Genomic DNA, 13,788 nt, shown 5'->3' with positions numbered 1-13,788 from the left:
AAAGTTGCTCCAAATATTTGCCCAAATACTTGAAACTTAGTTGATCACTTGATTGTGAGAAAATTGAGAGAATAATATGATAGAATATAAGAGATTTGAGAGAGAATGATTGATTTTTGTAAGGAAAAATGAAGAAGGATAGGGAGTATTTATAGTTAAAAATAGGGCCAACGTGTAATTAAATAAACTTAGGGGTTATATTAAAAGTTTGGGAGGGATAGGGGTGTTTTTTTTGGGGGGGGAGGGGGGAGGGGCAGATGATGGCCGTTTTTGGCTGTTGGGAACGGCTATATTTGCAATGGAGGTCGTTGCCCAACGGCTATATTGCCAAAAAAAAAAAAAAAATCCACGCAGGACAGACGGGACAGGCGGGACGGGACGAGATAAATGGGACGAAATGGTCATCCCGTCCCATCCCGTGTATCGTTTAACATGGGCCCATCCCGTTTAGAATTAAATGGGCCGGAACAAGATACGGGACGGGATATGGGACGGGACAGCCCGTCCTGTTGGACAGCCATACTATGGATATTGTTTTGATATGGTTATTGTGTTTTTTGAGTAATATTATGAGCAACTAAGCTTCTCATCTAAGATTTGTATGGAACCAATTGTTAGGTGATTTGTTGACCGTTTTATCTATAATTGAATCGTTTTTTATTATTTCTGTGTTCTACTATGAAAATTATTGTGGAACACTTGGGACTTCATATCTTATAGTACCTAAGAAAGATTACAGGATTAAATTATTGTTGAACACTTAGGAGTTTACGGTTTCATGTTCTATTTCACTCCCCGATGGAGGTTCTTTTCACCCTTCCCTCACGGTACTACTTCGCTATCGGACACCCAGGAGTATTTAGCCTTGCAAGGTGGTCCTTGTTGATTCACATGAGATTCCACGTGCCCCATGCTACTCGGTCAGAACATAAGCTAGTGATAGCTTTCGGCTACTGAACTTTCGCCATCTAGGGTGCACCATTCGGGGCTATTTAGCCTAACAGCACGACGCTTGTATGGCTCTCCCACAACCTCGTTTTCACGATTCTGAGTACTTGAGAAAGATTAAAGGAGAAAGATGGATGTTATTGCTCAAAGAACAGAAAAAACTGAAACTAGAAAATGCATCAACTAATTACCCTTCTGACATCAGAATGGGGATCCTGCCAATTATTACAGAAATAGCAGAAAACTTTTGTATGCCCTCTAAATTACTATACACTTATTATCAAGATACAAAACTACAGCCATCTCAACTTAGCCTGACCAAAAAAAGGGGATCTTTTTACCTATCCTAGATTTGACAATATTGATCTAACATAAAAACATAGTGACCTTCGCTCATTGCTGTACTCTCGATGGAAAACGCCATGCTATAAATATGTAAGTCATTTTCTTCAGCAGTTCAACCCTTCTCGGTAGAAGTAGGAAAGCGCCTCCTCGCCACAAAGCCCTACAGGTCGCTCCTAAACAAAAAATGATAGCGCTCCTTGAATTGAAAGGAGAACATTCATCCCGCTTCCAGGGAGTCTCCAACAAGTTGGTCAGTTCTCTTTCTGCGAAATAAGGCCCTGACGATCGAGAAAAGTGCAATAAAAGCTACTTCCATGTGCTCAGAGCTGCTTGTCTTGATGGAAACCTGACCCATCTTCCGGTTATTGAGGTTTGCGCTTACTGACATGTTTGTACCTCGGCTCACTCTGAAGTCAGTTTGCAAGTTCCCACTCAGCACTGTATCTTTGTTAAGAGAGAGAACTGTCATCGAGAGACTGAGACTTTCATTTCTCACTGGGTAATCTTTTCCTCTTAAAGTAGCTCCAAAGTTTCCGCCATAAGCCGCTTGCCCAGCAACCCCCATCCGACCAGCATTCACAGTAAACTTCAGTCTCTTTCCAATTGAAAAACTATCTTCACACTTGGTACCTAGAAAATACTTATCCCCGAATGGTATTACAGAAATACCGCATTCAGTGACATTATTTCTTAAGTTTCTTACCTTTGCACTACTGTGAATAGTGCAGATCAGCTCCTTGTTGGCAGATTGAATATCAAGACCTACCGCATAAGTGGGCCCACCTGGATTGGTGAATGCTGCAGCAAACTCGGATTGAATACTGAAGTCTCGTTTGTCCTTGCTCATTTGTCCATTGACTGAGGCAATGACGTTTTTTCTTATTTCTGCACTGCTCTCCAGGTTAATGCCATCAAAACTCACATCATGGTCCCATCCATTGGTATCAAGCACTGGTCGTGCAAGCCACTGTTCGCTGGTAACGAGACACCTGTATCTGTGGACAGGGCAATCTGAATCGAAGCTTGGCGGAATAGCCATATCTGGCAACAGAACCGGCTCTGGAGAGCCCTCCTCCTGGTTATCAGACTCATCATTTGGGGCTTTACTCTCACTCGAAGAAACTCTCTTTTCTCTTCGCCTACGAGCTTCTTCTATCAGTTGTTTTTTCAAATAGAGTGTTTCCCGGTAGTCTAATTCGTCAAGATAATCCTTCTTCTGAGAACCACTCAACCTTTCAAACTGAGACTTGGTCAGTATCCGAATAGGAGGTAATTGATCATATTCATCTTCATCATCCGAGTCTAAAAGAGGAACCTCATCAATTTCATTCTCAGATCCACCGTGCCTTATCTGAGCATGATGCTTTAGAAAGGACGAGAGAAGATGTGGAAGAGAAGGCAATCGTCCGACATTCGATGGTCCCACCTTTAGGCTGTCTTCAAAGTCCAACAGGGTATTAACATCACTTAGAACTTTGGTGCATATGCACAGCAACAATAACTGAGACTTCCACTCCAGCCCATTAGGTAGAATTTTCTCTCCGGCATTATTGGTTTTGCAATTGGGATCATTCTCCACTAAAACTACAGGATTTTCAAGCTTTGTGTCAGAGACTGCCTGGTGAATATAATGTTGCACCAAATCTGTGCAGGTGATGACGAAAGATTCATAGTTAACAGGATATCCATTTATCCCTTCGGGAAGAATGAAGGAAGAATGAGTCATGACAATGATGGTATTAAACCAAATTGCAGGACCAAAGACTTCCGTTATAAGCTTCAACAAGGGGAAATCACTGTAGCCTGTGTTGATCAAATCCAGGCGCTCAAAATACAGTACCATGTCCGGTTTAGATTTCCTTAAAAATCGTTTCACAGAACGCAAAATCTTCTTGTTTTTCCTGACATTACTGGGTGAGGGAGGCAATAAACCAGGAGTGTCAATAAACGATACTCTGATGCCATTTACTGTTCCATCGATCTCTTGAATACGGTCAGTAGCAGGCTTGAACGCGTTGGTTGTTGCTCTTGATTGGTCAAATATGGAATTTATGGTTGAACTCTTGCCAACTCCAGTTCTACCCAGTACAAGGATCTTAAATGAGAAATCCAATTGCGGTCGGCCAGCAGCTTCTTGTTCTGCTGCCATTACACGTGCTCTCTCAATTTTAAGATTTGCCCTTTTTAAATCTGATTCTCTTGCCCGTATCAGTGATGCCAGCTGGATTCGGTATAAGACCTTTGATACCAGAAGGTTGTCCTCGGACAGGCCAAAACGTTTAAGAAGCCGCAAGAACTTAATCTGAAGGGCTTCAATCTTTACCACTGGACTAGGCTTCTCACTGACACTAAAATCTGACTGAAAAGAATCCTCCGCCATCCGTTGCTGTGAATGGAAATGATTTGTATTCTGCTGATTATCATTGGAAGATTGGGTTGTATTGGCTAATGCCGTTGTTGTAACCAAATCAGCAGTGTGAGCTGAACCAAAGGAAGAAAAGAACGGCATCAATGATTTGAGATAACAGTTAAAGAGGAGGAAATCTACAGTAACTGATTAATAGTGAAGGCATATGGGCCAGCATTATTCTATAACATTCAGAAGATTCTTCCAAAACCATCCACTATTCATTTAACTAGAACGATGAAGTCCAAAGGGATATCCCAAAGTAAGACGCTCTTTCAGTTGAAACTAACTAGGGTTGCCAACATAACAACATTTACTACATATCAGGATCTGAAGGATATGTATATGTGCTCGCTCTTATCAGCAGATGAGCATTAAAACATGGTTTTATTTGCTGTCATTATCTTTTCATAGGTCAACAATAATTCTAGTCTCTTTGTGCTTCTTTTCGTTTTCAAATCACTTGAGATTACGGGGAACTACAGATATTCGAGATAATGAAAAGGTTTGGTGTAGTAGTGGTATTTAATTTATTTCTTATCAGAACAAAAGAAAGTGACTTATCTATTGAACAAGTAAAATATGCCCTAAGAAGAAAATTTAGGGAGTACCATTGCGATGAACCGTTGCACTTCAGACGCAGACACATTAATGGTCTACATAAACAATAAACACATAACACATACAACAAAACTATAGCTGTAAATGTCACAGTTATTGTGATCAACAGACTAAATAACAAACAAGGATACAGGAGACTTTTTTTTGACAAACAATGACTGTGATGACTCTCTCTGCCTTTGACCACTCATCTGTAAAAAGATGCAAACAAATAAATAAATAAATAAATAAGCTACTTTGCGTCGAGAGTTAAAAAAATCTCGTACACCCACGAGTTTAAATCATATTTGTTATTTCTACTTCTAATACTTGCATTTGATAATATTTGATTACGCAGTTTCAAAAATTACAGATATTGTTTTCAGAAAATATTACTTCCTTGGCCCCAATTAATATGACACCTTCTAGTTTGGGACTCCCAAAAATGTTTGACAGAATTCACTTTCTACACAACTCTCACAGATTTCAATAAATTTAAATTCAGTTAAAAAAATTCAAGATTTTAACCTCACCGTAATGTTCTCTCTCAAACTATCTGTTTACCAAATATTTTATTTTTGTTTACTATCACTAATGTAATATATATGTCAAATTTTACATCTTAAAAACTCCAGGACTCAAGTACCATCATATAAAATAGAATGGACGGGGTGCTGGGCATCTGGAATCTGGACTCAAACTGATATCAATCGGTTTTACCTTTGTACTCCAAAATGGGAAGCATGTAGTAATTGTTAAGTTGGACACTGCATTTGTGCTCGGCAAAAGCCAAAACTTCACTTTTATCTATATTAATCAACACAAGAATAGTAGAAATGTGCAGTAATATAATGAAGTAGAAGAGTCTCATTTTAATCACTTATCTAAATTGTAGCTGCAATTTGCCTTTTCGACCTATATACGCTTCTAGTAGCAAACCAGTCGATCTCCAGGAAGATGTTATGATTGATTTGCAGTGCTCAATGACACTAACGATAGTTATATAGGGTATAAATTAATATTGCTCTCCTATTTCAGTCGAAGAAGAACTATAACTCACCAATCCTGAAGCCTAGGACCATTTGGATTTATTACCTTCTATAATGTAACAAACCTACTCTACCTGAACAAAAAAGAGAATGTAACAAGCCTACTTCACCTGAACAAAGAAAAAGAATGTACCAAAACCTATAAAGTCTAAAGTAAAATGGCATTACCTTACTAGGAAACAGTTAAAAAGTTAGTTACTCGAAAAAGTTATCCTATACTCCTTGTTGCATGAGGGCAAGATTTGGAGTCGGTTTCAGAAAGCATTATTTTGGACAATGTAGAACATCATCCAAGTAGATTTCTCACTTCTACACTAAAAAAAATTTTGCCTTCTTTTAATAACTGTGGTGTCCGAGTCAGCTTGCCATTAATTCCACGGGATACCTGCCACCTCCCACCAGCAATAGGTACCAGGTAACTCTGTCCACCTAGTGTTTTATCTCTGGGAATTCAACCTGAGACCTCATGGTGCTCAACCAACTTCATTGACTACCAGGCCACATCTTTTGCCTATTTTAAAGAGAAACAATCTCGTACTTCCTTTGAGTTTCTCTTAAATGGTTGTATATCTAACTTCTAAAAGCTGAAAACCAAACCGAATAAGCAAATAAAATAGAACCTAGCATAAACCCCACTTGAATCCCAAATGCTGGAAAAGTAATTTCCTTAATCTTAAGCCGCTTTTTCTTCCTTTCAATTTTGAAGCTATCCTAAATAGGGAATTACTTCGTGGCACGAAGTTTCTGCAACTTCCTCTATTCTCAATATTTACCTCTACTTTGCCGGTCAAGATTTAGCAATTCCATATTTTTTTTTCGATAAAGAAGGTTTAGCCATTTCATTAAGAAAAGACTTCAATCCAAAAATCACATACTAGCTGGATGTTATTAGGTTGTTAGAACTCTAAGCGACCTGAATCTTCAAAACGAGATGCTGCTTGCACCAACATTGTGGCTCTTAACCAATGAAAACTACTAGCAAGCACACAAACTATCATGCGGGAGGGTACCGAACTCTATAAATACACTAATGTTTTCAGGTCAATGTGCTATTACTTTTTGGGAAACCAAAATAAATTATTTAACAAAAAAGTTCCCCGGGCTCCAAAATTGTCAAAGCTCCTAAAACTGATACATTGTTTAATAACTTTTTTCCAACCACCATATCTTTAGTTTCATCTGCTAATAGAATCTATAAAATATAACCAAAGTCATTTGGTTAGCTCTTGCTTTATAGCAGAGCACCATTTCCTGCGTAAACCTTTAGAAGATCTATGCTTAAGAGCATAGAGTACTTATCAGCTGGAAAGTCTCAATCTTACTCCATCAAAAAAATTAGACATGTTTTAACACTGAAATGTTGAAGCCAGAAGACAATCAAAACACTGTTGCCACGCTAACTTACAATCATATTCCAATGAAATAGCAAATAATAAAGGTGAAAAAATTATTATAGCACATAATGGAGAAATACCTGGGCGATCAAACTCTTGATCAGGATGTTCCTCTGATAAAAAGCTATCTGATGCTAAAAGTGGTCTCGATGAGGCTACTGACTTGGATATCAACTGTGATAGGACCCAGTCCTTCAAACTCATCATGTTTTCTGCACAGGACACAGATTCTCACTATATAATTCATCTTTCTTGCCCTTTGCAGCATAAAAGATAGGTGACAACACCAACTGAAGATGTTCATAGAATTGCATCATAGGAAGAAAGTAATAGCATGCACCAATAAATAGACTCATAGAGAAATTCTTATATATAAGCTCGTGATTGGACCCGTTTGGAAAAGAGAACAATCTTAACTTCAAGAATAACCAAAAAATGGACAATTTTCAATTGGAATGTGAAAACATGACTAAGTTAGTCCTACTTACTCTCGGACTGCTTGAATGATAACACTAGGTCAAAATAATTCCATGATAATTCAACCAAAATATTGGATAAAAAAGGGAACAACCCACATTTTGATCTTGTTGATAAGTTTCCTTTAGACTATCGTATTTCACTCTACTTTTTTACAGTTGCATAAATGCAAGGTAAGGCTGTATACGCTAGGCTCAACGTGGTCCGCCCCTTCTCCGGACCCTGCACATAGAGGGAGCTTAGTGCATCGAGCTACCTTTATAATATTTCAGACTTGTCATTTATTTAATGAGTGATATTTCCTGCATAAACCATACCTACATACTAATCACGAAACATCAACCACAAAAATTATAAGAGTACCTAGTTTTATTTTTGAGATATCAAAACAAAAAAATCCGGAGTCTTAATCCAGGCAGTTTCCTTAACCAAACAACAAATACACCACCACTAAGTCAACTATGCTTTGCTAGAACAAGGCAGCTCTCTGAAATAACCTTGCTTAGAAACATATACAACAACAATATTTTTTAAATTTTTTTGTTTGATGATGATGGTGCCCGGGCCAGCTTACGTGCACCTTGATTATAATACCGAGTACCTCCGACTAGCATATGTACTAGGTAATTGTGTCCACTAAGGCCTGGACAAAGGAAGAAATCACTTAGTGTTTTTTGACGATATTGAAACCTCATGGTCATTCACCTACTTCTGTACTTCATTGACCACTGGGCCAAACCCTTAGGTGCATACATGAATACAACAATAACAACAACTCATCTCAATCCTAAACTAGTTGGCTATATAGATGATAAATCTTCAAAATCCATTTGGACAATTTTATTGCAAAGAAACAAGTAAAAGTTCATAAACTTAACATCCAATAAAACAGAGAAGAGTAAAGAACACATGGTTAAACACATACCTGGTTAAGACTTAATTCCAATCACCATTGAACAAGAGCTTCAAAATTACAAAAATGACCAAAAAATACAAAAACCCAAAATCCCAGACCAAGATTCTACTTTTCTGGTTTATTTACTGAATTAAGCAAACCCCATTTGAGAAAAATCAAGATAAATCAAAACCCAGATGCTAAAAACTGGCAAATGGAACGAAATCAAAAGGGTATGAAATTGAAAATGAATTGGATATTCTTGAAAAAAGAAAAAGATAGAAATGGGACCCTTTATACCATACTTAGGAGGGAGCTTTAGAATTTGGTTCTTGGATCGAAATTGATTTGTGGAAAGACGCGGTAGAGGGGGGTTTTGGTTTTTCAGATAAGACACAATAACGATGTTGTATTGATTCTCCGCCCTAAAAATTTCCCCATTTGGTTGACAAAATAAAAAACGAATTTTAAGTTATGTGCATTATTATAAATTTTTTGCACCATCATTTAAATTGATGAATAAGCAACTTTGCATATCAACTCTGATATGGTAAACTAATTACAATAATAATTTATTATAATAAATTAAATTATATTGAAAGTGTAAAAATTATTTATTAAAAGTATAAAAATAACTTATTGTTGTTTGTACATAAAATTTAAATAAAAGATAATATTGCTAGACACTCTTGATTGATTTTTTTTCTTTAATTTGTCTGGACTTTTATTATTTAAAGGGAAAATGCATAATTGACCCCTAACTTATGACCGAAGTTCTTACTATACACTTTTTCTTTGCGGAATTTTTTGTACCCCTTAAATTTTTTTCTACCTTAATTATTTGGACCTTACGTGCTGAGCTGGACTAGTACGTGAAAACACCGCCCCAAGCACGTAGTAAAATAAAGAAAAAAGTTTTAGCCCTATACGAAATGGCCACATGTCATTCTCAAAGCTGATTTGGAAGAGCTCTCCTTCAAAACATAAAACGTTCTTCTTCCCCATTTTACGAGCCATTTTCAAGACTTTTGAAGGTAGGTTTTGTCTTCCAATTTTCTTTGGTTGGAAGAGATAAAGTGAATTTTCGTGTAAATTCCTCCCTTTGATGTCTCTTTTCTATTAAAATTTTTTTAATTTCTTCCCCAATTTCTGTGTATAAAATTTTAGCGTTAGGAATGCCAATTTGACCTTGAATCGAACCATTAACATAGGGGCTTTATACTTGTTTTCGATCTATTAGTATCCAATTGCAAGAGAACAAACAAATTTTTTAGGTCCGGCTGATCATTGACAATCAAAGAGGGGAGAGGAGTGTGAAGAATGGGAAATTTTTTTAGGTTCGATGTTTTCCTTTTGATGGAACCGAAAATAAGAGTTAAAAAAATTAAAAAGAGGAATGGGATGGGGGGCCATTATTTTTTTTTTAAAATGATGTGTGTCTACAACGTATGTAATTTTAACTGGAGTACTAGTCCAGCTCAGCACATAAGATCCAAATAATTAAGGTAAAAAAAAAAAGTTTAGGGGTACTAGGAATTCCGCAAAGAAAAGAGTGTGTAGTTGAAACTTTGGTTATAGATTAGGGGGATAATTATGCATTTTTCCTTATTTGAACTCACTTTTACATATTTATATGTACGAGGAAAAAATAATCTTCTATGATCAGTTGCGATTTAAATAGAATAAAATGATCTTATAAAACAATTTTGTATTATTTTCCCGTTATGATTCATGCAAATTGACTCCCTAAACAAGAATCTAAGAAGAATCACTTTTATTGAGTTGAATTCGTGTGATTTTCAGACCAACCCAACTCTGTTGATGGGTATAAACATAAGTTAGATTTATGATTTGGTGTTGTAATTTATCATTAATATTTTCTAAAATTTTGGTTATTACACCCTTGAAACAAATATCAAAAGAATACATATATGGTTTCGAAAAGTAAATACTTGTATTATACAATATTATACCAATAATATGTAACCAAGTTAATTAACTAAATCAAAGCAATATGGGCCATTTTTTATTTTTTTGGTGGTTAATAGGAGATATTTTCATATATAATAAGAAAACTAGGGAATACAATGCATAGTACTGTCAGTGTCGGGGTAGTGTAATACCACGATGTTTTGTTTTACTGTATCAATATTATATGCCAAAAATTTTCTAACATCTTCAGTTCCTAGGATGTCTGCCCAAAATACATTATTTGCAAACATCGGAGGAACTGCTAGTAAGCTGGTTCTTCCCAAAAAACTTGGCTTTACTGCCTCTTTTGCCAGTGCATCTACCACTCTATTCTGCTCCTTGTACGTGTATCTCATCGTGACCTTGTTCATCCTTTGCATTAACAACCTGCATTCACAAATCATGGGATCATATGTTAAGTTACCTGTAAGAAGCATTTGGATTATTTCCGCTGAGTCTGTATTGATGTCCAGAGGGATCCATCCATTTTGCTCAGCTAGGTGCAACCCTTTCAGGAGAGATTTCAGCTCAGCCATGGTATTGGTAGTATGTGGTATATTCTCCATATACCCCATAATCCAATCCCCGTTATGGTTCCTGAATATACCACTTATTCCTCAAATACTTGGATTACCCCTAGCGGCACTATCTGTATTCAGTTTATGGTACCCTCTCTGTGGAGGGCTCCCATTTCACATTGGTTTGGAAAGACTTCTTGATTTTGTTAATTTATACCAACATAAAGTATTCAGTTGCTTTAGAGATGGTGTTGGTGGTGCTGATGCTATCTTTTTTGTTGTTGAAGAGGTTGTGATTCCTAGTTAGCCAAATGTGCCAGAAACAGAAAGGAATGATGTTCTCCCAAGGAATGTTTTCGTTAAAGAGTGTGTTATTAAGTTTATTCCATGTTGATGGCCATGGTTGGGCTGAGAAAATGGGATTCAACTGCCTACTTTCATTCGAAACCTTGGATAGTAACTCTTTCCAGAATTGAACTGCATTTGTGCATTCAAAAAAAAAGTGATCATTTATTTCTTGATTGCTTTGGCAGAAGTAGCATTGTGGGTTACAAATAACCCTAATTCTGTGCAGGTAGGCTCCTGTAGGTAACCTATTTTGGGCAAGAAGCCAGATGAAGTTCTTAACTTTGTTAGGAGCTTTTAATTCTCAGATCCAAGTGAAGGTCCCTTCCTTCCCATTTCCAGAGTGCTCCTTGCATTTGCTAAAGAAAGTGTAGGCTGAAATGTTAGTGAAAGACCCACTTGGAGTCAATCTCTAAATTATCATGTCCTCCTTCGTAGTGTTTTGGGGGATGAAGACAGAATTGATCGTGTTAGAGATACTTGCAGGCATTTTTATAGAGATAGAAGAGAGGTCCCAGGTCCCTGAATTGTAGATAGAGTCTACTTTGATAGATATGTCATTTGGGGTAAGGGGTCCTACAATCGTATCTCTAATGACTGGTTGGTTAGGGATCCAAGCATCATTCATGAAGCTCGCCATGTTGCCCTTGTGGACCACCCATCTACTGGTCTTCCTGCATGTATCACATCCCTTGAGGATGCATTACTAAGTAGGATATTTAGATATTTTGGGGATATGGTTCCATTTACAGTGCTTAGAGATCAGAACTCTAGCCCATAAGCTTGAAGTGTTGTGATAGATCCTCCAAGCCAGACTTGCATGGGCTACTTTATTTTTAAATTCTGCTTTTTGGAGGCCCAACCCACTATTGGCCTTCTTCTTAATGACTTTATCCTAACTAACCAAGTGTATTTTTTTTCTTATTTGGGGTAGTGCCCCGGATAAAATTCCTCTGGATTCTGGCAATTTGCTTGGTGATTTTTGTGAGCAAATTGATATATTGCATGACATGGTTAGGGATACTATTGAGGGATGTCTTAGCCAGAATGGTCCTACCAGTCATGTTGAGACAATTTATTTTCTAGCCAACCAGTTTGGATTGCATATTGTCTATTATGAACTGAAAATCAGAGCTAGTGGGTCTCTTATGGAATATAGGGAATCCAAGGTATTTTCCAAAGGAGGTAGTAGCTTGGATTGATAGTGTATTAGTGAGACATTCCATGGTGTCCTGGCTAGTGTTAGAGGAGAAGAGAACTCTGGACTTAGTGAGGTTGATTTTTTTGCCAGAGTTCTTATTGAAGGATTGCAGGATAGAATATATGGTGGCGTAGTTCGTGTTGTTTGTCTTGGCAAACAGGGTAAGATCATCAGCAAAGGAGAGGTGAGAGATTCTTGGGTTAGACCTGTTGATGCTGATATGCTGCCATTGGTTGTCCAGCACAACTTGGTCAATTGACCTAGAGAGTCTTTCCATACACAGGATGAAAAGGTAATGGGATATGAGATCCCCTTGTCTAATGCCTTTGGAGGGCTTGAAGGATTCAGTTTTACCTCCATTCACTAAGATTGAGATGTTGGATGAGCTAATGCAAGACATAATTATCTTAGTCAGCCTAGGGGGAAAGTTGAAAGCAAGGATTGTGTCCCTGATAAAGGACCACTCTGGCATATCAAAGGCTTTTTCTATATCTATTTTGAGGATCATGTGAGCCTGATTCCCTTTCATTTTCCTAATGTGAGTAATGTACTCTTGCACAATGATAGCATTGTCAGAAGTTCTCCTATTTGAAAGGAAACTGCCCTGGCTAGGGCCAATTTTGTCAGGAAGCATTGGCTTGATTCTGTTTACAATAATCTTAGTGATGGACTTGTATATTGTGTTACAAAGTCCAATTGGTCTAAAGTTTTTTAGCATGGAAGCTTGGGGGCACTTGGGAATGAGATAGAGCGAAGTTTGATTAATAGTCTAAACCATAGAATTAGTAGTGAAGCATTGCTTGCAGAAATCAATTACTGGCTTTCCTACAATGCTCTAGTACTTCTGGTAGAAGAAAGGATGAAGGCCATCAAGCCTAGGGGCCTAGAAGGGCTTGAAGGAGAAGATGGTCATTTTTATTTCACTGATCTCATGAGGCCTATCCAGACTATTCCTTTGAGTGTCAGATATGGTGTGGGTCATAGCCATGTGGTTGGTAGTGGAGATAGGAGCTTGTGAGTGTGATGAGGTATAGAGATTCTTGAAGAAGGACAAAATGGATGTCTTGATGTATCCTTGATCATAGAGCCAGTTTCCACTCTCTTCTTTGAGGGAGAGGATCATGTTTCTTCTCCTATTGAGAGTGGATGTGTGGAAGAATTTAGTGTTGGCATCCCCTTCGTTTAGCCAGTTAATCCTAGATTTGAGTTTTCAGAGATCCTACTCATTTTTAAGGATGGAATCAAGCTCAATAGTCAGGTTGCTTTCTAGGTTTAACAAGTAGCTACTGAACTGATAGTTAGGGGATTTTTGAATTCCTGTGATTCTGGCTAAGATTCTTTTTTTATGAAATATATTGTCAAAAGTGTGCTTGTTCCACTAGGTCACAATCCTCTTGAAGGACTCAGTAGATTGAATTAGGGTGGAATTGGGGGTGAAGGTCTCATTGATGATACTGGGAAAGGATGGGTGGCTAGTCCACATGGATTTAAACCTAAAAGGTCTGCTGGATTTATTGAGTGAATCTCCTTTTAGCACAACTTGAATGGGGCAGTGATCACAGAGGGTCCTAGAAAGGTGTATCACAATAGCCTTAGGGTACTAGGAAGTCCAAATCTCATTGGCAAAACACCTATCTA

The 13,788-nt window shown here is 37.6% G+C and overlaps 1 protein-coding gene across 1 annotated transcript; it reads right to left on the bottom strand.

Annotated features, from left to right (window-relative positions):
* Positions 1 to 1,106: 1,106 nt before the first annotated feature.
* LOC104239039 (translocase of chloroplast 90, chloroplastic) lies at positions 1,107 to 8,552 on the bottom strand. Its single transcript, XM_009793574.2, has 3 exons — positions 8,146 to 8,552; positions 6,824 to 6,955; positions 1,107 to 3,774 (listed from the first exon to the last, which is right to left on the bottom strand). Exons 2-3 carry the CDS (start codon positions 6,948 to 6,950, stop codon positions 1,511 to 1,513), a joined length of 2,391 nt encoding a protein of 796 aa, XP_009791876.1. The 5' UTR covers positions 6,951 to 6,955; positions 8,146 to 8,552; the 3' UTR covers positions 1,107 to 1,510.
* Between the last annotated feature and the right edge of the window lie 5,236 nt (positions 8,553 to 13,788).

The sequence above is a fragment of the Nicotiana sylvestris genome, chromosome 11, assembly GCF_000393655.2.
Source record: "Nicotiana sylvestris chromosome 11, ASM39365v2, whole genome shotgun sequence".
NCBI classification, from domain to species: domain Eukaryota; kingdom Viridiplantae; phylum Streptophyta; class Magnoliopsida; order Solanales; family Solanaceae; genus Nicotiana; species Nicotiana sylvestris.
This window is presented reverse-complemented; position numbering and strand designations above follow the sequence as displayed.